Source organism: Rattus norvegicus, chromosome 3 (genome assembly GCF_036323735.1).
Source record: "Rattus norvegicus strain BN/NHsdMcwi chromosome 3, GRCr8, whole genome shotgun sequence".
Taxonomy (NCBI): domain Eukaryota; kingdom Metazoa; phylum Chordata; class Mammalia; order Rodentia; family Muridae; genus Rattus; species Rattus norvegicus.
Genome location: NC_086021.1, coordinates 63,675,856 through 63,699,259, shown reverse-complemented (window position 1 = coordinate 63,699,259; position 23,404 = coordinate 63,675,856). Strand labels below are relative to the sequence as shown.

Below are 23,404 nucleotides of genomic sequence, written 5' to 3'. Positions count from 1 at the left end.
CTGAGTCAGTTGAGGGATTACCATCAGTGGATTGTGATGGTTCCCTAACACTTTACAACTCAGCTCTTCAGAATTGCCACATCTATGTAGGTCTTACTCATTGTCCCAGGCCCATGCCCCTTAAGAGGACTACCACATCCAAGCCCATGACAGACTTGGGTTTTTGCTTCAGAATGTAGCCATGTGTGGAGAGCTGGGTCAGACAGAATGGGTGGCTGTGTACACCTTGCCATTGGTGGGAACTGCTCAGAGACTCACTTGCCTTTCATTGCATCTTAGACAGTGTCCAGAAGAGCTATCAGGTTCTGACAGAGAGCAGAACGCATCACAAGACCTCAGTGCAAATGCGCTTGCTGCTTTTCGGCAAGTTTATTTGTGTTAAATTTTAACAATCCTGAGAATTGGCCTCTATGAGTAGCTCAAGGCTCCTAAAGCCTTGATAAAAGAGGAAAGGAAATGGCTAGGAAGGGGACCATGTTGATCAGTTAGGAATAGAAAGAGAGATGAGCTTTGAAGACTTTTGCCCTTTCCTAATAGTTAAGTAGTGAGTATAAAGGCAGGTAGTGACCCTGCATGCTCTGCCCTGTCCCAAAAACCTTTTCCCAGTTGTATTAACTTCTTCACTTGCGTTCCTTGTGTAAGAGGACACAGCAGCATGGAGAGAGAACTGTGTTCAGATGGTCCCAGTTTGGTGTGCATCCCACAAAGTCTAGCTGGCCTGCAGCCGTCCCCTACTTACACTGAGGGAGAGCACAGGGCCTGTTTTGAACATGCAGTATCTGTCTGTCCCCGCACAGATGTCCTCGATGTCGTCTCCATCTCCCTCCAACCCGAGTTCCTTGTGCATAAACAGTGCAAACGCTTTCATTCTGTTCGAGCTCCCACCAACGCAGACAAACTGTCAACAAAAATGAACGGGTGCCTACCGTCATCACTAGGATAAGAGCAAGGGGCAACATCCGGTTCTAACGTTTTTGTTTTTGCAGCGCATTTAATTTACTTCTGAGTGTGCGTAGATATCTTTGATTGTGTTCAAAATTTGGCTCATTTACGTCATTAACCTGAAAAGAGGCAACTAGTTGAAATGCATTATGTACTAAATTAGTGAAGAAAATCATGTAAATGTTCACATTGTTCAAGGAGGTGTTTCCTGGTGGTGTGGTAGCATCAGCCGGCATCTTCATGGCTATAATCATCCTAGTGGGGAGCACTCACGTGACACGTTTAGTGTCAAGTGCTAAGGATGTAGATTGTAAGCACTTGCCAGTTTTACTGTTTTCTGTGTATCCACCCTAATCGGGATCCTTTATTTTAAAATTTACTATGATACCCTCAACCTTTATAGGAAGCATCTCAAGACTTTCCTTCACTGAGAAAAAAATCATAATGGAACACGGCTTGTTACTGTAAGCTCAGAACTTGACTGCAGTTGGTCATCCATCCCACTAATTTGCTTTTGTATTTATCTTGTTCTCTGACTTTAGGGTAGATGTTGCAGTCAAAGGTTGTCATGCCTAATAAAATGTGTTGATAATCAGCAGTTAGGCATGGTAACGCATACCTACAGCCAGAGTTCTAAGACAGGAGGATTATGAGTTTGACAGCAGCCTGGACTGCATAGTGCTTTTGATGCCAGACCAGACTATATAGTGAGACCCTATCTCAAGAAGAAAATTATAATTAGTTGTGTCACAATCTGTTAGTGATACGTCAACCCCAAGGATGGAAGAATATGCCAGAGAGAAAGGAAAGGAGTGTCCTGTTGGTGGCCTCCATGAGTAGGCATCCAGGTGGGTACCAAGCAGGATTAGCAACAGAGAGAGGGGTCTGAAGGCCAAGAGGAAGCAGAGCACACAGAAGGTTGTCAGGCAGAAATCTACTCTGAAACAAAAGCCGTGTGGTATGGTGCAAATGTGGTGTGGTGTGTCATAAGAGAGGGAGCATGTGTGGTGTGATATATACAGTATGGTGTATGTGATATGGTCTATATGGTATGATGTAAGAGATGTGGTATATGTGGTATAGTATATGTGATATGCTATATACGGTGCAGTATTATGGCATGGTATATGTGATACAGTATGTTGATGTGGTATATGTGGTGTGGTATATATGGTGCAGTATTATGGTATGCTATATGTGATACAGTATTTTGATGTGCTATATGTGGTATGGTATATATAATGTGGTATATGTGATATGGTATATATGGTGTAGTATATGTGGCATGCTATATGTGATACAGTATGTTGATGTGGTATATGTGGTATGGTATATGTAACGCGGTATATATGATGTCGTATACATGGTGTAGTATATGTGGTATGCTATATGTGATACAGTATGTTGATTTGCCATATGTGGTATGGTATATGTAATGTGGTATATGTGATATGGTATATATGGTGTAGTATATATGGTATGCTATATGCGATACAGTATTTTGATGTGCTATATGTGGTATGGTATATGTAATGTGGTATATGTGATGTGGTATATATGGTGTAGTATAAGTGGTATTCTATATGTGATACAGCATTTTAATGTGGTATATGTGATGTGGTATATGTAATGTGGTATATGTGGTGTGGTATATATGGCGTGGCGTATAGAGTGAAGTACAGAAAGCAAAAGCCAAGGAATGCTGGACAGCTGCCATTTGAGTGTAGGCACACTTGGCTTTGAGCACTAGCTCACCACTGATTAAGTCACTTGCTCAGCAACACACGAAACCTTTATATTCCTCAGATCATCATCTCTGGCACTCTCAAGTTTAATCAGGATGAAGTAGGACTGAATTTAACAAAGGACCAGGCATGGATCCTGGAACCTTCTCAGTGTCCACATCTGTGGACTTCTACCTTTCATATCAGATAACACTGCTCTGGCCTGCATTTTGAGCCCACATCTCTGGTGCAGAATTCAGTTAAAAATGAAGCCAACTTAAGTTTTCTTGGGGGGAAAAAGACACTTAGTGGTGCCTGGCTGATGTGGGCAGTTTTGGGCAGAAGAGCCAAGGAAGGCTAGCAAGGGCCTTCGCAGGGGCTGTCTGAAGAAATTCCTGAGGTTGTTGAGTGGGTGTCCTTCATGTAAGAGATCAACAGAAGTATTGGGTGGTCTGATCTCATGATGCATCCTGTTTCCACTTAACAGTAATTTCTGGGCAGCGTACAGTAACTTTCAATCACAGGACGTAATTACTCTTTTTTGTCTGGGCATTGCTTCTCATCTGCCCTCTCTGCTGCCTTCTCTGGAATTCTCTAGGAGGTTTTTCGATGGGGCCTTAAGGTAGTAATGAAGCCAGCCTTAAAGGCTAGAGACAAGACAGCAAGGCAGGCCATGTTTAAGGTAAGCCTCGAATACTATTGATTATTCATGGACTTTGCTCCTTTCTTGTTATGAGTAGTTAAGCACTTTCTTGCTGTGCGTAGGTCAAGGTCTAAGTACAAGAAGGCCCCTTTTAATATACAAAATACAGGAGATTGAAAATAACCTCACAGTGTGGTGCCAGTACATCTAAATTATAATCATTTGCATTGACCATAAAACCAAAACAGATGTTAGAATAGTTTGCAGTTTGTGTTCTGCTTTGAACTGTAGATATTACAGTAATCAGGCAGAATGTCTGCAGATTTCTGGAGACATGCATAGACAGAAGCAAGCTTAGCTCCTGACACCTACTCCCAGATTCACTAAGCATCGCCTGTAGACACCATGACCAGCCTGGCTGCTTTAATAAGAAATAACACACAGCTGAAGACCACCGGCCAACATTGGTCACCAGTGGCACTGACTGTGATTTATGTTCCAAACAAAATGATCTTTGTCCAGGATTTATCAAAAAAGGTAGAAATGCATTGGGCAGGAATAAAGCATTATAAAAATATTTTCAGGCTTTTGCCTAACGACTTCCAGAACAAACTCACCTTCAAACATCCCCAGTAGCTTAAAAGGTTTTGCCATATGGCATTAATTTACAACACAGAGTTTATGCATTTTGTATATTAAGGACTATAAACAGTCCAATGCATAGTCTGAAGTCTTATGAAGCAATGACTTTCCATGTTACTTAAAATTCTGATGACACCATGAAGTTCAGAACAGAGCCTCCTGAGCTTGAACTGATCAAAGGCTCCCTACCTGAGACGAGCTTGCATGGTAAAACTCAAGCTTCTAAAGGAGGTAGGCAACCAGTCATCATGTGGCTATGATGTCTGTGAACCACATTAACCAGTACGGCATGCTAACCCGAAGGGTGCAGTAGTGGCCCACACATCTTGGTAGTAACCAATTGCTCTCTAATTGGATGTAAGACCCACTCAGCATTCATGGGACTGGAAACCTAGCTAACTATTCAGAACTAGGAAAGTCATGGTTTTAGGAGGAGAATCTCCAACCACTAATTTACTAAACCAGTGCTATCCCTAAAACAATCTATAAACAATTGCCCTTATAACTACAGGTGAGTGTAATCTTTATCGCCAACCCCATCAAGAAAAACCTTTTTGCAACAGAGAGGGACCATTACAGAAACCCACAACCGGTCAAAATTTAGAGCTGTGAAGCCCAGTCTCGGCGGCTACAACTACAAAGCATTTCTGCACCTAAAGATCAGGGAATTGTGGAGGAGGAGAGGGGAAAACTGTAAGAGCCAGGGAACCAGGGAGATTGTTGGGAGACCATATCACTTATAACAGCAGAAGCTGTACTCATAGAGTCTCACCAACATAACTACTCAAATGTGAGCTGAACAAGAGCAACACCCATGGGCATGCAAACACACACACACACAGACACACACATACACACAGACACACAGACACAGACACAGACACACACACACACACACACACACACACACACACACACACACACGGCAAATAAAGAAAGCTGGGAGGTGTTCTTCCTCAGGGAAGAGTACACCAATTGGTTGGCCAGTGCCAAATACTCAGCCCTGAAAACATACCTCCAAGCAACATCATATGGACTGAACCAGATAATGTTTAAGATTGTATATGTATATGCACATACGCATGCGATAACAATTAGTGAAAAAGAAGTCAGGAATTTGGAGGAGAGTGGGGAGGAGTATATGGGAGGGTTTAGAGAGAGAACAGTTAAGGGAGAAATGTAATTAGAAGCTCGGCAAAATTAATTGCTTGGATGAAGGGTACGTTAGTGATTTTATAAAAGGCATCTGTGACAACATGATAAAATATACATTTGGATATTGAATTTGGAAAACATCTTTCTAGCACCTCTATCTTATTTTTCAATCGTATTCATCTTTTATGAGTGTGGCAGAGACGGATGAGTTACATGCCAAGACTCTCCTCTTCTCTCTGGGTTTATAGGCAATGCTAACTTCCCAGGCTTCTTTCCAGGTAGACAAGGCCATATGCCCAAGTTCCAGCCACTAGAAATGAGCCACTTCACTTCCAGCCTGGTTCACAGGTGCACCCCATCCCCATCTCACAGGAGGATATAATACACATATATACAATCTATAAACAGAGGGACACAAGAGGACCAGGTCTCTGGACCTCTACTCTACCTGGTCAGCCATCAGCCAGGTATCCCTGCTGTACTTGCTATGACCTAAAGGTCAACTTACATTGTCCTAAGTCACAGAGACTATGTAGTACCAACATGAAAACCCTTCAAAATATAAGAAAGCTATGAAGGAGTAAGGCTAACCATCAGAGTCAGTCAGATTTGTTTTTCTGTGCATTTGTCTAAGACAGGATTCCATGTAATCCAGGCTGGTCTTGGACTCATTGTATAGTGAAAGCCAGGCCTGAACCCCTGACCCTCATGCTCACACCTCCCATGTGCTTTGATTGCAAGCATGTACCACCATACCTAACTCTTTCGGGTCTTAACTGTGTATCTTACCATCTTCTCTCCTTTTGAAGCTACTACTGATAATAATTATCACCTTTATTTGCTGGGCAAAGGTGAGTTTTTAGGTATTGGTGGTTTGTATCCTTTGCTTTGTAGCCAGAATTGCTGTCCTGAGACTTAAGGAAGAAGTCACGTCTATAATGTTCTCACTCTGAGTTAAGGGAGCACTGGGTGCAGACACACTTCTGAGGATAGGATCTATAACAACACAACTGGGTTTTTATCTTCTGTCCCCAACATTCCGTTTCCACTGTGATTATAATTCTCTTCGGATCCTAAAGCTAAACACATTTTTGCCTCCTATCCATCAAAATGGGGCTACAATTAGGGTTGCTCTCAGGGACAAAACTCTTTGAATTGGCACATGTCTGTTATTCAAGTGACTGTCCTGGTGGGTGACATTGTTTCCGGGAAACAGTGTGGCAAACACGCTGGTGGAAATCCAGCTAGGTAGACATGTGGGAACATGAAGTCCCAACGTCTAATGTAATAGAGATAAGACCATATGCACTCGTGTGTGTGTGTGTGTGTGTGTGTGTGTGTGTGTGTGTGTGAGTGTGTGTGAGTGTGTACATAACATGTGTGATTCTCATCTCTAAAACAAAGTTATCCATCCTGTGATTTACCAATAACTAGCAAAGTTACTGTTTCATCAGGGAACCTAGGGTTTAATCTCAGCTTTTCCACTTACTGCCTGTGCCTTCCACAGATACATAAATATAACAGGTGAGTTTTAACACCACATATGCATTGAGACCTAGTGTCCTCTTCTGTATAGGAAAGATAATAACTAGTTTCTAATGTAAGCAAAGCCTGATATTAACTCCTGACCCTTTTGCCTATACTTTCCATGTGTTTTGATTACAGGCATGTGGGTATAAGAAAGGAAGGAGTCTCCTTACACGGTGAGGGTTAGATAGGATCAGATAGAAATAATGGCAGAGGAGAGGCAGGCACTTAGACATGTAGATAATAGGCCAGTCTGTATCAAAACATCTCCTATCTTCTTGATGTACTGAATATGGTGTATCTTCATTTGTTAATTATGGCAATCCTTCTATTCCAAACAGTCATCCTTAGATAAAGGTCTTGGGGAAATCACTGCGAGGCACGAACCTCACACCTAACATCTGAATTCAGGTACAATCCAGTTAATAAGTACCAACATTGACTCCATCAAAGAGTCCTGGGGCCTAAACATCAGATTCAGTAGGAGAGACAGAGATTGCATTCAAAAGATGACGCAGGAAAAGGAGGTGGGCTTTACAAAGGCAGGGAGCTGCCGTGTGGAGAGGAATGGGGCACAGGCTGTGCTGCTGTCTGGAAACCCACCTACGTTCTCTCCTTTAGCGCTGGACGGAGGAGGTGGCTGCGCATGCGCGGACTGACAATGGACATCCTAGATGTACTTGCTTCCCTACTTCCTTCTTCCACCCTCCTTTCTTCCTCTGCCTAAATTCATCCTCTTTGTCCTCTTTCTCCACATTCCTCCCAGTTCATGTTTGAGAATTCTGACTTACGGTAACTCGGGATCTACTCAGTAACTTGAGCAAGAGCCCTGGCACCTTGGTCTAAGTACCAGCTCTTACCAGCTCTGCCCCTCTGGAGTGACTTTAACTTCCTTTGACTTCTGTGAGTTCATTCCCTTTGACCATGTCTATGACTCATCCTATACTAATATCCTTGCATGAGAAAAGTCCTTACAAGAAACAATATCTACTTGAGTCCTGTTTCTAATGAGAAACATTAACTACAAAAGTTAAAAAATAGTTTATGTAATTCTTGATCCCATGAACAGTGATTTTTCAAATAAAATGGAATAATATGGGAAAATGGTAATAATATAACGTTAAATAAAATGATAAAGGGTATCTTTAGATAAGAGTCTCACCCAGACTGTCCCTGGACTTGTTATGTAACCAAAGATGATCTTGAATGTGAATTTCTGATCCCCCTGCCTCAACTTCCCAAGTTTTGAAGATAGAGGCTCTCACCACTCTATCAGTCTATGCTGAGTCTTATTTTACCCTTAGTCTTATTATAAGTATTTTAATTTTTTTATTAAAAGGAATGGAAGAGTTAGTATAGGGGTAATATGCTCAAAGTACTCTATGTGCTTATAAGAAAATGTCCTTATGTAACCTAGTACCAAGTACAATGAATATATACCAGTAGAAAAAAATGAATAAGTGAAAGTGAAGAGAAGAAAGTGGGTTGGTGGTGTCTTGGTCTAGGAAGTATGGCTATAAGGTATATTTTAAAAGGAGAATGTTCTTGTCTGTGTTTTCCTAATTTTAAATAAGGAGCAAGAATCGCTCTTACAGTTTATGTGTTTGATAAAATAAATAACTTAGTAATACAATTCTCCCATTATTATTCCATAAACAATTTTCTCATGAAATATTTCTCATAAGATGATAAAATCTTAATGATTCAAAATACGGGCAAATGCTTGTTTTTGAGAAGAGAATAATAAGGCATTGTTAGTCTAGAATTTTTTTATGATTCAATAAGATGAGAATTAGTGAGGTTCAGCGATAAATGTAGACATTAAGATGTGAGCTGAATCTGTTAAGACATAATGAACTCTGAATACCCAACAGCATTGTCAATATAAGATTTACGTCCAGGGAACAGAGCAGCGAAGTGATCATGTTTGCATTGGATTCAGTTCGGAAACCTTTGTATCCTGTTGGGGTGGAAATGACCATTCATGATGCTTGAATTCCAAATTAGAGTGGCTTCATGTGCTCTTGGGATTTCTGACCTATCTCTACCCAAGGCTATCAAGTTTATTTTGGAAAAAAAAGAGGAAAAAATGGCTGTGTAAATACAGTAATGTTTCTGACATTCAGAATAGTTTTATCTTTACATCCCCAAACATGGCTGGTAGGTTGTGTGTTTTGGTCCCTAAATCCAAGTGGTAGAGAATGCCTTCGTCCATGGCATCCAAGTGTGGATTCCTAACATACACAGACCGTTCTCTAAGGGAAAACACAATGAAGATGTCAAGCTATTTGGAGAGAAGAACACCTGAGACAGGAGGACAGTCTACACCTATGAGCGCCACTAACACAGCCCACAAACCTCTCATAGTTAAATCTATAATATAGCTAACAATATTTGTAATAATTGTTTTATAATTACTATATACCACATTTACACCCAAGCATGGAAACTATACTATCCCAGGAAACTGATGAAATAAATACACCAACTCATTTAATACCATGACCATTACATTACATGAGAAATATTAATAATCAAACTTACAAACTGAGACAGCAAGATGCTTAGAAATTGAACACTCCCATGCAACTAAGAAATCTACAGTCATCTCCCTCCGTTCACTCTGTCCCTAATTGTCATCTCTTACTGTGAGGCTACATAATATAGGGACGTGGCTCTCAGACTGCCTTTGTTCTAGTGTCTGATCAACTGGACACACACTTACCATGCAAGCATAAGTAAGCTATCGCTGTCCTTCTGTTTCCTTATCTGTGAAGTAGGAGGGTGAAAACTGCCACCAGGCAGTTTGTGAGCCCTGAATTTCCTGATAATTACAAGACATTGGGATGTATAGTGACAAGGCACTTACCTTTATGCATGAAATTCAGACACACACACACACACACACACACACACACACACACGAGAGAGAGAGAGAGAGAGAGAGAGAGAGAGAGAGAGAGAGAGAGGATGCTTGCAAAAAGCCTTGTGTGCAGTGATAGAAGCATCCATTATCCCTCTACTTGCAATATTGTGAGGCTTTATTGAGATCAACCAGAAAAAGCAAAGTGGGACCCAAAGTGCTTTGTGTTTGTGAACTTCTGATTCTTTGCTTTTGGGGTACACCACTAGGTAACTCCCCAGTGAGATAATGTCATATGACTGAGTTTGGACAACGGGATGTGAGGACATGACTTGTCTACTGTACTACTTAGTTTTGAATTACATTATCTCAATGGCTACCTGGAGTCAGTACCCTCTTCAGCCATGATTTGTACGGAGCAAGAAGCCGCTGAGCTCAGACAGTATTGGTGTCTGGTCCCTGAGAGGTTGCTATCTGTGGTCAGTGAGCTTGGCCATGATCCTGGTCCCATTAGAAGGTTTAGGTGAGAAAGAGACTTCAAAGGATGGGGAGCTGGGCACAGAGAGACCAACAGGCTCCTGAGGAATGTGAGTTAGGGTACATCAGAGACAAAGAAAGGAGGACTAGGTACAGGTCTGGGCAAACAAGAGTTAGCTAACCAAGAAAGCAAATGCTTAAAATGAAGTCTAAAGAGCTTGAAGAAAGTGGGGGTGGGGGTGAGGAGAAGGGGTTTAATTTTAATGAACACATGAAATTCAAAACTATTGCCATAAGAAATAGGAAACTTAGAAACTGAAGGTAAGACAAAATGAACCCTTTAGCCGAGCATGGTGATGCATGCATTCAATCCGGCACTCAGGAGGCAGAGGTAGGCTGCTACCTGTGAATTTGAGGGCAGCCTCGTCTGTACTGTGGAGTCCCAGTCCAGCTGGGGCTACATAGTGAAACCATGTCTCAAAAAGCAAAACCAACCAAACAAAAAGTCTTTTGTTTTCCTTTAAAGGAAGGTCCTTTAATGTAGAAAATGTCCAGTAGCATTCTTTTACTGACATCAGAAGCGTGTGGGACGGGGAACAATGGAAAGACAAACTTGCTCCAGAGAGAGAAAAGGGGTGGGAGGCCTAGAAGCTTCGCTTGGCATTGGCCCATCGCTCCATTACCCAGGATGTTTCAGTGGCTTCTCATTTCCCCCTGCATCCTGGAGCCCACCTCACACTCAAGGCCTGAACATAACCTCCCTTAGCATGGCTGACAAAACCCCCGCTCCTTTCTTGACTGTATCCTTCCTCAGGGAGCAACTGTGTCTTCAATAGCCTTGTCCCACATGCTCCACTGATGAGGCATCTCTCAGCACTGTGTCTCCATCTCTACACACTTCCTGTCTTCCTTCTCAACTTGTTCTGGGTCTGGGTCTGGGTATACCTACGTAAACAACATATGAGTCCTGTGCTTACTTCCATATGCCAGGATTTCTTAAAAGCAACCATGAAGAATTGTCTGGATGGCTCTACTCTCAGAAATCTAGATTTAGTTGTGCTTCTCTGTCTCTGTCTCTACGTGTGTGTGTGTGTGTGTGTGTGTGTGTGTGTGTGTGCATGTGTGTGTACATTCTTATGATGCTGGTTTATGGAAATACTTTGAGCAAGTGCCTTTGAGAACCCACCAGTTGTGTTTCCTTTCTGCCTAAGGCCACCGGCCTAGCCCCCATCACAGCAGTCCTAGCTGGGTCACCAGTCCTTCTTTTCTCACTTGGCAAATCTATGCGAAACAAGGTAGCGAGCTGCCATTACAGGCGGGCCCTTAATTCAATCTACTCTGTACTTACAAAGTACACTCTCAACAGCCTTCTCTTACTTTGTTTATGATATACTCCTCTGAGTATCTGTAATAGCAAATCACCTGTTCCAAACTGTCAAGACTTCTTACCAAGAATTCTCTAGAAATTCTTTGCTCCGTCTACTTCCTTCTAAATACTTTAAACCATCTCAACTCACCTCATGACCTTATACATCTCCAGAGACTCTCCTCTGATCAGGGATGGGCCTTAAAACCACTAAGGGGATTCAAAGGAAAAACACTGGTGACTGGACCAAAATCAATTGGATGCTCAGAAAGTATTTTTTAAAGTTTGCCATCAAGCGCGCTGCTGACGCTGAGAGCTCCTGCAGTAAGCCTTTGCCCATGAACTTCTCCTTCCACTCCCCTTCCAACTTTTCCTATCAAAACAGGGCTCATTCCTTAGTCCCACTCAAACAGCACATCTTCCAGGAGAGTTTTCTAAGCAGTCTTTATCCCTAATCAATATCTTCCCTCACTGTTGTTCCTAAAGCATGTATGTTGTGCTAATGCTATTAAAATGGAGTTAACTTTCTGTCTCCTCAAAAAGACCGTAAATTCCTTGATGCGGGCTGTCTAATGCATCTTTCTTTAATCTCTAAGACTTAACAAATCCTATTTGTTAACCTAAATTTAACTGTTCAGAGAGTGGAACAAAATACTATTAGGTTATTTTTTTTTCTCCTTAAAAACATTGTAAGTGACAGCATCTTAATTGGTTGCTGAGTCATACTGCTTTTGAAAGAAAGGAAGAAAAAGAAAAGAAGGATGGACAGACAGACAGACGATTACTCCATGATGCTGCTGTACCGTCACTACTTCAGGCCCAGCCCCTGCATCCCAAAACAATGCAGACACCAGACACCTCCTTGCCCCTGCTGGGAGGAGTGAGTCAGCATTCCCCACAGTCCTGATGCAGAATGCTCAATGAGGCTTCTGGGCCTCCCAGCCCAGCTCAGGAAGCTGGTTAGAAAGGCAAACCACGTTTCCACCCCAGAACCATTGAATCAAAACGTGCATTTGAAGAAACCCTAGTGATTCACATGCCAGTTCTGGAAGCACTGCCACTCCCTTCCTCCTCCAAATTCAATTCCACTTTTGATTTCATTCTGCCAAAGCTGATTTCATGATCTGGACATTTTTCTTGGGATTTCCAACCTAATCTACAAACCGAGCCGCAAAGAAACACACTCACTCATCTCCGACGACTCTTTAATCACTCGGGCAACTTAAAACTAGAGTCCGATGTGGATGGAGACTCTTGTCCAACTGGTCCTTGAAAAAGCACTGCTAAGGTGATCATTCTGTCAGCAACCAGAGAAGGCTTTTTGGCCATTTGAAATCTTTTCTGGTTCCACACAGATTTGAGGGTTCTTCTATTTCTGTGACAAAGGACATTAGAATCTTAATTGGAATTGTGCTGAATCTGCAGGCCACACTGGGTGGTATGGACACTTCGCTAGTCTTTGTCCACAAACATGAACATTCCTCTCACCTATTCATATCTTTGTGATGTCTTGAAGCTCTGTCACCAGTATTCTCTGGTTTTTCAGAATACAGTATTATTCTGTTTAATTGGGATTATTTTATTAAATTCATTTTCAGGCAGTTTCTTGTTAGTACATAAAAATTATTCATCTTTGCTGAGTTTATAACTTACAACTTCACTCAATTTATCGGTTGTATTAGGGTGTGTGTGTGTGTGTGTGTGTGTGTGTGTGTGTGTGTGTGTGTGTGTGTTTAACCTTTAAAACAACAAAGTTAGAGACATCACCTTTGAGTGGAAATACAAAACTATTGTAGGGGGGAGAAATATAAAATATATGGCCCCGTGCACCTGTAATATAGAACTAAGTTCTAGCCACACAGTGAAATCACTAGATGGACTTTAAAGAGCATCTCAGTTCCTTCTCTGGATTTCTGATTCAATTAGACAAGGATACCTGTGTCTTAAAGTTTCTAGAACAATGGGTGTCCACCTTTTCTGTGTTCAAGAATAAAGTCTGGAATCAGCATTGTCATTACTTACATTCTCATGTTATATTTGTTATAATAATCTATAATAATCCCATACCACACTTTGGAGATGTTCATTAGATTTCTGTGATGTCTGATTGCCAATTAGTGATGCTGAGACAGAATAACCCTAAATGCAAGGCCAGTTTAGGCTATATAGAAGGTTTTAAGGCAGCCTCTGCCAAATAGTGGAACACGGTCTAAAAGAAACAAGCAAACAAACAAACAAAAACCCACACATGATTGTAATCAAAACAGTGTGGCACTAAACCATCACTGAAAGAAACAAGATAGAAGATGCAGAAGTAGACCCAGTTATAAATGGACAGCTGGTATTCGACAAGGCTGCCGAACACACACAGTGACGAAAGGAAAAGCTTTCCACTAAATGGCGTCCAGAAAATTTGATCTCCACTGGCAAAAGAAAGAAATTGAACCAGGTCTTGGACTACGTCCAAATGTCAGCTCAGAAAAGACAGCAGCTGTACATGTAAGACCTGACGCTGTGTCTCAGAAGATCACAGGGAAAAATTCCACCATATTTGTTTGGAAAGTAGTCACATGAGTTGGACTCCACAAGGAAAGACAAAAAAAAAAATGGGATTGTAGCAAACTAAACTCATACGGCGAAGAAACAATCCATGAGCTTAGGAAAGTGTTTACAAACTACATATCTGACAGGAGTCTATAATCCAGGTTAAATAACTTAATAAGAAGCACGCAGAATACAGTTGAATACAGCCTAAAGATTAGGACAGATGTTCTCAAAGATCCAAATGTCCCACAAGGATATTTAAAATTTTTTTACTATCACTAATCATTAGGGAAATTAAAATTAAGAACACAATGAGATATCTCTTGGAATTAGTATTAGTAAAGGCCAGTGATAAGAGATAATGAGGTCTAAAGACCAAAAAAAAAAAAAAAAAAAAAAAAAAAAAAAACCAAAATACCCTGTATACTACTGGTGGCAGTGTAAATTAATACAGATAGTTTGAAAAAATACTATGGGGGAGGACTAAAATAGACCTATCATGGAGTATAGAAATTTCACTTTTTGTTATATATTCAAAATAATTGAGATTGGGGGAGGGGTGCTGGAGAGATGGCACAGTGGCTCAGGGCACTGGATACTCTTCCAGAGGTCCTGAGTTCAATTCCTAGCAACCAGATAGTGGCTCACAACCATCTGTAATGGGATCTGATGCCCTCTTCTGGCAAGCAGGTGTACATGCAGATAGAGCACTCATAGACATAAAACAAATAATTCTCTTTTTAAAAAATTGAGATTGGTGTGTAGGTGTGAAATCTGTACTCCCGTGTTGATTTTAGCCCCACTTATAATAGTGAAGTATATTTACTTACATATTTGTGTATATTATAAATATGTTTATTAATATGTATTCAAAATGGAGTACTATTTAGACTTTATTACAGTTAGTCATTTGTGGGTGTGAACGGGAATGTGCACACAGGACGGCACATGTGTGGAAGTCAGAGAACAGCTTGTGGGTGTCTTTTTTCTCTTTCCACGATGTGGCTCCTAGGAACCCAACTCAAGTCACCAGCTTAGTGTCAGGTATTTACCCACTGAGCCATCTCACTTCTCTCAGCTTTCACAGAGAAGAACGTCCCATCATTTGTAATGTGGACAGAACTGGAAGTGTGCTAAGGAGAACAGCATCCCAGAAAGGCAAACACTGTGCCACCTCTCCTTTGTGTGGTCTCTAAAAAAACTGTTGCCGTAACTGAAACAGAGAGAAGACTGGAGGATATCAGAGTCTAGCAGCCAGGAATGTGTGAGGAGAGGGTGAAAGGATCTCTACCTTCAGTGGATGATCTATCCCACCTTGTCTGGTAACCACAGGTGATACATATATAATTCCAACTTGCTTTAAAATAGACTTTGGACATTCTTACCACTAAACAATGAGACACTGTTGAGGAAATGGATATATTATCTAGATCGATAGAATTTTCGACAACACGTACATAGTTCAAAACCTTTTGATGGGATGAAGATATGGATCAGTGATAGATCCAGCATGCCTGAAGCCTTGGGTTCAGTCCCTAACACCATAAACCAACCAACCAACCAACCAATCTACCAACCACACAAACAAAAACCTACCAACACATCATGCCTCAGGAATACAGGTCAGTTATCATTTTCAACTAATAACAAATAAATTCACATCTTAAAAATCTTTGAGGAAAAGCTTGTCTGAGACTTCATGACAAATTCAAACAAGTGTGAACCTGGCTCTTCCAACACTCTTCTCTTTCTAAAAATCTCTATCTACCACTAAATACACTCCCACGTACTGTTTCCTGTGCAAATCTATTTTTCAAAAGAGTTATTTGTTGTACTATGTGAGTACACTAACACTGTTTTCAGCCACATCCAAAGAGGGCATCAGATCCCATTACAGATGGTTGTGAGCCACCATCTGGTTGCTGGGAATTGAACTCAGGACCTCTGGAACTCAGTCAGTGCTCTTAACCACTGAGCCATCTTTCCGTGCCTTTTTTATAGTCTATTTTTATTCTTTTTCCTAACTGGTGCTCTAAATATTCGTCACCAAAGAAAAGTACTAACTGGGACATTTTCCATTTTCCTTTGCCTTCGTTTGCATATTTCTCCATCTCTCCTTGGCTTCCCTGAAGGAATGAAGGTGCCTGGAGAGGTCGGTTTGAGCCTGGGAGTGGAGTGCTGACCGTATGCTGACGTCATGGCAAGACATTTCCCACAATTCTCCGCGAATCAGAGGGAATTTATAAAAAATTCCTTAAGCCTCATGAAGACTAATGCTCTATTATGTTCTGTTAACCGGAGGCAGAAATTAGAGTTTAATTTGCAGGCAGCTTGGGCAGATTTATGCCTACCTTTGAGACGAATAACACGCATGGTATTTCAGAAGTCGATTCTATGTCAAGTCCGTCCATCACAAGGCATAGGAAATTACTCCATGACGCACTCAACACAGTTAAAGTGCCGTAGGCACCACGGGGCCCTTTCATCATTTCTCAGGTACAGCCCGTGGTCCTGGAATTAAGCACTGAACTCCACAGTGAATTCCAGGCTGTACTTTGAATTTGTCCGCTCCTGTGGCTTGGTTAAAATTCTCACGGCTTTTGTAAGTTCTTTTGACCTATTTTCTTTGTCTTTTCCCCTCTTTTTCCTTTATTATTACTATGTATGTTTTTATCATGTTCTCTTATAAAACCGTGTGTACATGTGCCGGGGTGTACATGTGGAGGTCAGGAGACAATTTTGCAGAGTCCATTCCCTCCTTCCACCTTCTCTGGGTCCTGGGGGAGTGACCTCAGGTGGTTAGGCTTGCTCAAGAGTACTTTTATCTACCGGCCTCTGCTCTGCGTTCTTACATGAACTAACTTGCCAACTCCACAAAAAACAAAGGATGAAAATTTTCAGTGCTTTCTCCCTCCCCCACCCCTGTGGATTTGTATTATGAACAGTATTAGAATACATAAATCCAATTTTTAAATGTCCAATATAAAATGATGTGTAACACTCTGATCATTTAAAATAAAATCCTTGGACACTCATCTGACTGAAACGATAAAGATCAAAAATTACTCACCTCTCATACGGATTCTTGTCAGGTCTCATGGTTCTATTAGAAGCAGGCAAAATGGAAGCCATACTCTGCACTGGGCAGATAGCAGGAAAAAGCAGTGTGAAAGCCTGCTGTTAAATTACAGAGCTAATCACAGTGATGCAGCCTCAAGTCAGAATACCACCTCCCCTTCAAACTGAGGTTTCCTCCTGAAATTTTCTCTAAAATCTTCCGTGAGTATTTTGAACCCCTCTGACAAAGTCAAAACACCATCCCTGGATAGCCTTTTATACTCAGCCCTGCTCTCAGAGAATCATCCCCCAGGGAGTTAGGCTCCCTTGGAAGGTGTGGTATCCTTTCTCTTTGAGCAGGTTTGTTAGCTTGTTAACTTTGATCCCAGCACCCGTCCGTGGCACGTGACCTTGGTCCCAGCATCAGGCTGGTGTGACACCCAGACTTATTTGCTTTGAGACAACTGTACACGGATGCAATTCCACTTTCAGTCTCTGTGCTCACCTCATCAAAAATGTGCCCAGTGCTCGAGAGAACTTCCAGTTCTCCAATGTTTCGTTTTCCTCTTCTGCCCCACCTCTTGACAATCTGTTTTTGTTGTTCTTTGTGTGAACATCCAAAGTCAGGACCTCAGAGAGGTTTCTTTGTCTGAACTTTGCCCATCTGAGCTCAGACAGAAGGTCTGATGATTAAACCAAGCTGGTTTCCTGAGGCCTCTTCATTTAACTCAATACTATACCCTCCACTAAGCCATGTCTCTGGGTGTCAATGTGGGTAGAATAGAGTTATAGCTTAATATTTTCAGAAAATATGGGTTTTTAAAATAAATCTATTGATTAGTAGCCTGTTGTAGTTGTGCAGGGCTGTTGTTCTAACCCTTAGGAGTCGGAACAGGAGAGTTGCTGGAAGTTTGAGGGCAACCTGGTTTACAGAGTTCTACAACGTCTATGGGAGTAAAGCAACCCCTGCCTTAGATATAAAGAAGGAAGGAAGGAAAAAAAGAAGGTAGGAAAAAAGGAAGGGGGAGGAGGGAGGGAAGGGATGGGAGAGAAAAATTATGGACCCACTGTATTTTCTGATGTATTTCATTCTGGAGTGACAAAACCTACTTCGTCGTGACCCTTTCATGGTTCCTATGGGAATCCACTGACATTCTATATGGAGCAGAGCTTTGGGAAATTTGGTATCATGAATTTTAAGTAAATCCGATGTTAAAATATCCACGAGTGCCAAATGGAAGCTTGCATATGGTGGCACTTCCTGATGCCTGTGGATTTCTGTTTAAGAACGTGCATGACATTCAAGGAGCAGATACCCTGGATCTTAATGTACCCAAAGCATCCAAGAACCGTTATGAAAATTACCTTAGACAATGGAATGATAGGTGCAAGGCAAAATAACCCTGGGCGTGAGAGTTGTCTTCAAACTTGGGACCTTGGCTCCTGCCTGCAGCTTACAATTGCCTGTACCCCTCAAGGCTCCTGACACTGCAAGCCAGTCCACCCGATGCCAGTCACCGACAACATAGACACTGTTACCAGCACCTTAGTTGGTTGTCTATATGCTCAACCTCTCCATTTATCTTAGAAGATAAAGAGGAAGACCACCAAATTGCATCTGGCATTTACGGCTGCTCCTGACAGGTCGAAAGTGTTAGCTAATTAGTTATTATGTAATTAATTATCTCTGTGAGCAAATTAGGGTAATTAACATGTCTGTCTCCAAAGCTGATTCTGTCAACTAATGATCCTGGTCACTAAGAATGTAAGATAGAACAAGTAAAGTGTATGTACTCCATATAACGACTTTTTCCTGCTCTGGGCATTGAGACCCGTAGTCCATCATGTGAGGAAAGTTTAGTCTACGAAAGGCCAGGATCAGGTGATGTCTTTCGAGGAATCTGAAATCATTCTCTCCTGATTTCAGTCTTCTAAAGACTAATTCATACTCTTACAGTGAGCTGGTATCTGAAGGCCTAACAGGAATGGGAGAAAGCTTTGTTTTGGGAGAGCAGGGAAAAGGTCAACTCAGGTCCCGCCACTGAGTCGCAAACATGGGCTGTGTTCCAGCAAAGTCTTATGACTCCTTAGAGCATGGATCAGAAAGGTCCTGCATTAGCCTCTCTGGAGTCCTGCTCTGTGGTGTCCGAGCTGCAGTGAAGTGAGTCTTCCAGCCTTCCGCCACAGGGCCAGGCCCTGAGGATCCTCCAACCTAGACTATTCTCTCCCTGACTTAGTTCTGCCTCCAACCTCTGATGTCAGCTTGATGACTCTAGGTCTCTCCCCCGTGACTGCAATTTCTACTGAGTCCAGGAGTGTTAGACATGTGGAGTTAAAATCTTGCCTTCCCACCCCCTACAGCAGTGTTCTGTCGCTCTGAAGAGGGTTTGTTTTCAAGATCTGGTAACATGGTTAGCGCTCAGTGTTCTTTATCTCTAAGTATTTTCCACAAAACAACTCTAGTGTCCTTCATTTTTCCTTCCAGCATGCTGGTATTTTAAAAATCAAGTGTCAGAAACACTTTCGATATTCACACCTAATAACAGCCACCTTAGTTCCTTCAGTAAAATGTTTCATCTGAGACACAATCCTCAGGATGCTTCTCCTTAAGGTGCCCGGCTTGGCTGTGCAGGTAGATGGTAGCCTTCGGCAAGTTACCTCTGTTCTAGGAACAGCATCCCTGACGGGCGTGCATAAGCTTGCAGGCACACCCCTCATAACAGTGAAGTACCACACCCCTGTCCTGTTTTCCTTCTTCAGGACGAGCGGTTAAGGGCAAGCATGGGCAACAGTAGGAAATTCCCCTTTTGAACCAGATTCCCCTACTGGCCTGTGACTGGCTTAAAAGAGCTCTAAAAACATCATAGTCTATCCACTCTGGTGCGCACAGTTTATTTATAGCTTTGGTTTCATCCAGTAATATTAAACTGAGCACAGTAATATTCGGTAATATTACTGTGGCCAAGAAAGTGGTCCAGATAAAGGCACGAGTAAGACAGTTCTTACTTCTCTTATTTCTTTGACAAAGCTAGTGTTGTCTGTGGGCCAAGAAGACCCAAGCTCCCACCTTCCTTGAGCTTGTCTTCTGTATGTCAGCACACATGCTCTGGCTGTATCGGCAGCAGCTCTTGTGTCAAGCAGTCTGCTTTCTTGATCTTTTGGTCTTCCTTTCCTAATCCATCCCCAGTTCTCTCCCTTTTTATCGTAGACAACTTGCAGCGAAATGTTAGGCATTATTTTGCTTTAGAAACTCCAGACACCCTATTAGTAGTGCTACATGGTTTTCACGGCCAAATATTTGCCACGGAACAGCACCGGTGGCCGTTCTTTGAAAATCAATTTTCCAAAATTGAATGCCCAAGCAAGGTTTCACTGACTAACTATAATGCACTTGCAATGCTCACAGTTAATGCATAGGCACCTTTAATAATGCACTCTCCCGGTGCTATGTGCAAAGCCTCCCAAAGATGCCTTATTTTCTATGACCCATTTAGGCTTTCTCACTATTTCCCACCTTCCTGGGAGTCAGAGCAGGGAGCAGTGGCTATAAACGTCCCGATCACCTTCTTTAAGAGAAATCATCAGCATATCTGGCTTCCCTCCATCCCCTACTCCTCTTCAAGGTGACCCCACGGAGCGGTGTGGGTATGAAGGAATTTCGTTGACTTTTTGGCACTAAGGAAGAAGGCTCTTTTACCATTCTATGGTTCTTCTGTCAGGGGGCAAATCTGTGGTTTTTGTGAGGTCCTTGGATGTAGTTTATGGGTTCTGAGGGACAGCTAAGCTAACTAGCCTTAATTCAGTGCTTCTCAACCTTCCTAATGCTGCAACCCTTTAATGCAGTTCCTCCTGTAGTGACTCCCAACCACAAAATTATTTTCTTTGCCACTTCATAACTAATTTTGGTACTGTTATGAATTGTAATGTAAATATCTAATAGGTGGTCCCTGTGAGAGGGTCATGTAGGCTTAGTTTTTTAAAAAAAGAACAAACAAGCATACTTTTAATAAGGGTTCTCAAAAACTTCGACCCCCCCTTCTAGTCCAAAGATAGGGGAGAAAAGACGGTAAATAGGACAAGGGAATATGGATCGGTTTAGAAGTAGTTCTTTGGGGCAACTCCAATCTCCGTTTGTTAGGATATCAGCAGTCCAGTTCAGTAGTGTCGAGACAAATCAACAGCAGTGGCACAATTCAGCAGAAACCACCAGGCCTCCACCGAATTGGCACGAGTCAGCAGCAATGACCAGGACCAGCCAGAATGCCAGGAGTTCTCTACCATGCCTCTCTCAAGACCAGCGAAGCATTGCAAAGTTAGCTATGCAAGCACTCTGTCGCTGCCCACTGAATCCTATTCATAATCTCTCCAAACATCACATGCCCTCCTCCAGATCTTGCCTCAGCAAAACACCATGTGAGTTTGCTTCAACAAAACACCACATGAGTCTGCCTCACATGACACAACCAGAAACTTCCACTTTGGATCATTTAATCCCTAAAGGGGGCACAAGCCAGGGGTTGAGGACTACTGCCTTAGTGGACAGTGGTGTGTTTCCTTAATGTGTTAAACATGGCTGAGCTCAGAGGAGAGCTTCTCCTTGCAATTCACCCCTCCAGAGTCATGTAGAAGGAGCCCATCGATGATTCTTTTCCAATATGACATGGAAACTCTTTCAAACCATGAGCCCATTCAAACCTTTGCCCTGTTAGTTATTTTGGTCAGGCATTGTGATCACTGTGATACAAAAGAAACAAATGGAGAAATTTTGGGCTGACAAGGGATTGTATTATGAATAACTCTGTGCAATTCTTAGACCTTTAGATCTCCCAGGCTGAGGTATGCCTGCTTGGATGTATGCTGCTCCCTCTCCCCAGAAGTTCATCCCTTAGAGTGAAACAGGAAATCCTGTGGTTCTCTCGTTTGCTCTCTCTCAATCTAGAAGGTGAGGTCTCTTTTGACTCCCTCCACCCCCAGCAGAGTGAATTTCCTCTATTCTGAGTTCTTTCTAGTTTCTAGTTATCAATGTCCAGAAACTGAGTGGAGACAGCCCAAGCAGACTGCAAGCCTCAAGGCTATAGGGGCGTTCAATCCTATTGGAGCTCACATGACATCATCAGATCCCCAGGATAGACAGGGATTTAATGTTTTCCTTTTTAGGTCTTGGTCTTGCGTTGATCCAACCTTTCCTTCTATTCTCCTGTCCCTTCATTTTAGAGTAGGAATGTTTACTCTGTGGATTATACATTGGAAAGATACACCTTCTCTTTTTCTATTTTACACAGTCTTGCCAACATAGAGTTGGCCTTGAGCCTCGGAAGAAAAATTGAACTTTGACATTTAAACAGCCTTGAAACTGCTAAGTTTGAGGCAGGGCTCCTAATGCTGTGTTTAAGTGCTTTTTATATTATGGGATGCCCATGAGCCTTTGAAGTCTAGGGAAGAGATATTCTATTTTGGATATAAAATGTGCTTTTCGGGCTCATGTTTTAAATGGTCAGTCTCCAGCTGGTGCTGCTTTCTGTAGGAAATGATATATGAAACCTTCAGTAGGGAGGGCTTAGCTAGGGAGAAGCAGAGCGCTCAAGATGGGCCTTTCTAGGCTATATAGTTATATAGCCCGCCCACCCCACCTTCTTTCTAGATTTGCTTTGTGCTTTGTGGACCATTCTGAGCCATCTCTGCCACATGCTCTCACCATCACGAATGGAGCTGGCGTCTTTGCTTTTCTTACCATGATTCATGGAAACTGAGCAGAATAAATACTTCCTTTCTTGGGTTGTTTATATCAGATATTGTGGTCAGAGTGATGAAAAATACAGTCTATTACTCTTGGAGCTGAGAAGTGAGAGGAAAAGCTTCTTCTTCCAGAAGCATCCAAATGAAAATGGTGTTATTTACACCCTGGCTTTTCTTACTGGGAATATGAGAATAGAGTGTAGATAAATTTGAAATACCCTGTGCTTAGGGCTAGAGAGATGGCTCAGCAGTTAAGAACACTTGTTGCTTTTGAAGAAGACCCAAATTCACTACCCGGTCTCCACATTAATTCACAACCTGTAATCCTAGGTCCAGGGGATCTGGCACCCTCGGATGGTCTCTGTGGACACAACTGCACATACATTAAGGCAAACACTCATGCATAGAATATATATATATATATATATATATATATATATATATATATAATTTTTATGCTCTAATGGATGACTTTAATGTAAACACAGAAAATCAACAGACAACTCAAAAGCCAGTGACACCATAGACCCATAATGGCAGGATCAACAGAGTTATTTAAGACTGAAAATGCTGGGCTTCCAACTATGCTGGTCTTTCATTTTTAGAATTGCTCTGCTCTCACTTTCTGAGAAAGGAAGTAGAGGCACAGGATATCAGACAAGATTCAGAAAAAGAAAAGGAAAAGAAAAGAAAAATGAAAAAGTTAATCTTCCCGAAACAAGTATGGT

General features: G+C 42.0%; 1 protein-coding gene across 2 annotated transcripts in view; it reads right to left on the bottom strand.

The window, feature by feature from the left end:
* Positions 1-17,589, bottom strand: part of Upp2 (uridine phosphorylase 2) — a 44,524-nt gene extending 26,935 nt beyond the window's left edge. The window contains 3 exon segments of one of the 2 annotated variants that reach the window (NM_001106481.2): positions 740-898; positions 8,777-8,888; positions 16,954-17,434. In NM_001106481.2, coding sequence (NP_001099951.1) covers positions 740-898; positions 8,777-8,888; positions 16,954-17,015 — 333 coding nt within the window. In that variant the 5' untranslated portion in view covers positions 17,016-17,434. 2 annotated transcript variants of the gene reach the window in all.
* Positions 17,590-23,404: the final 5,815 nt, after the last annotated feature.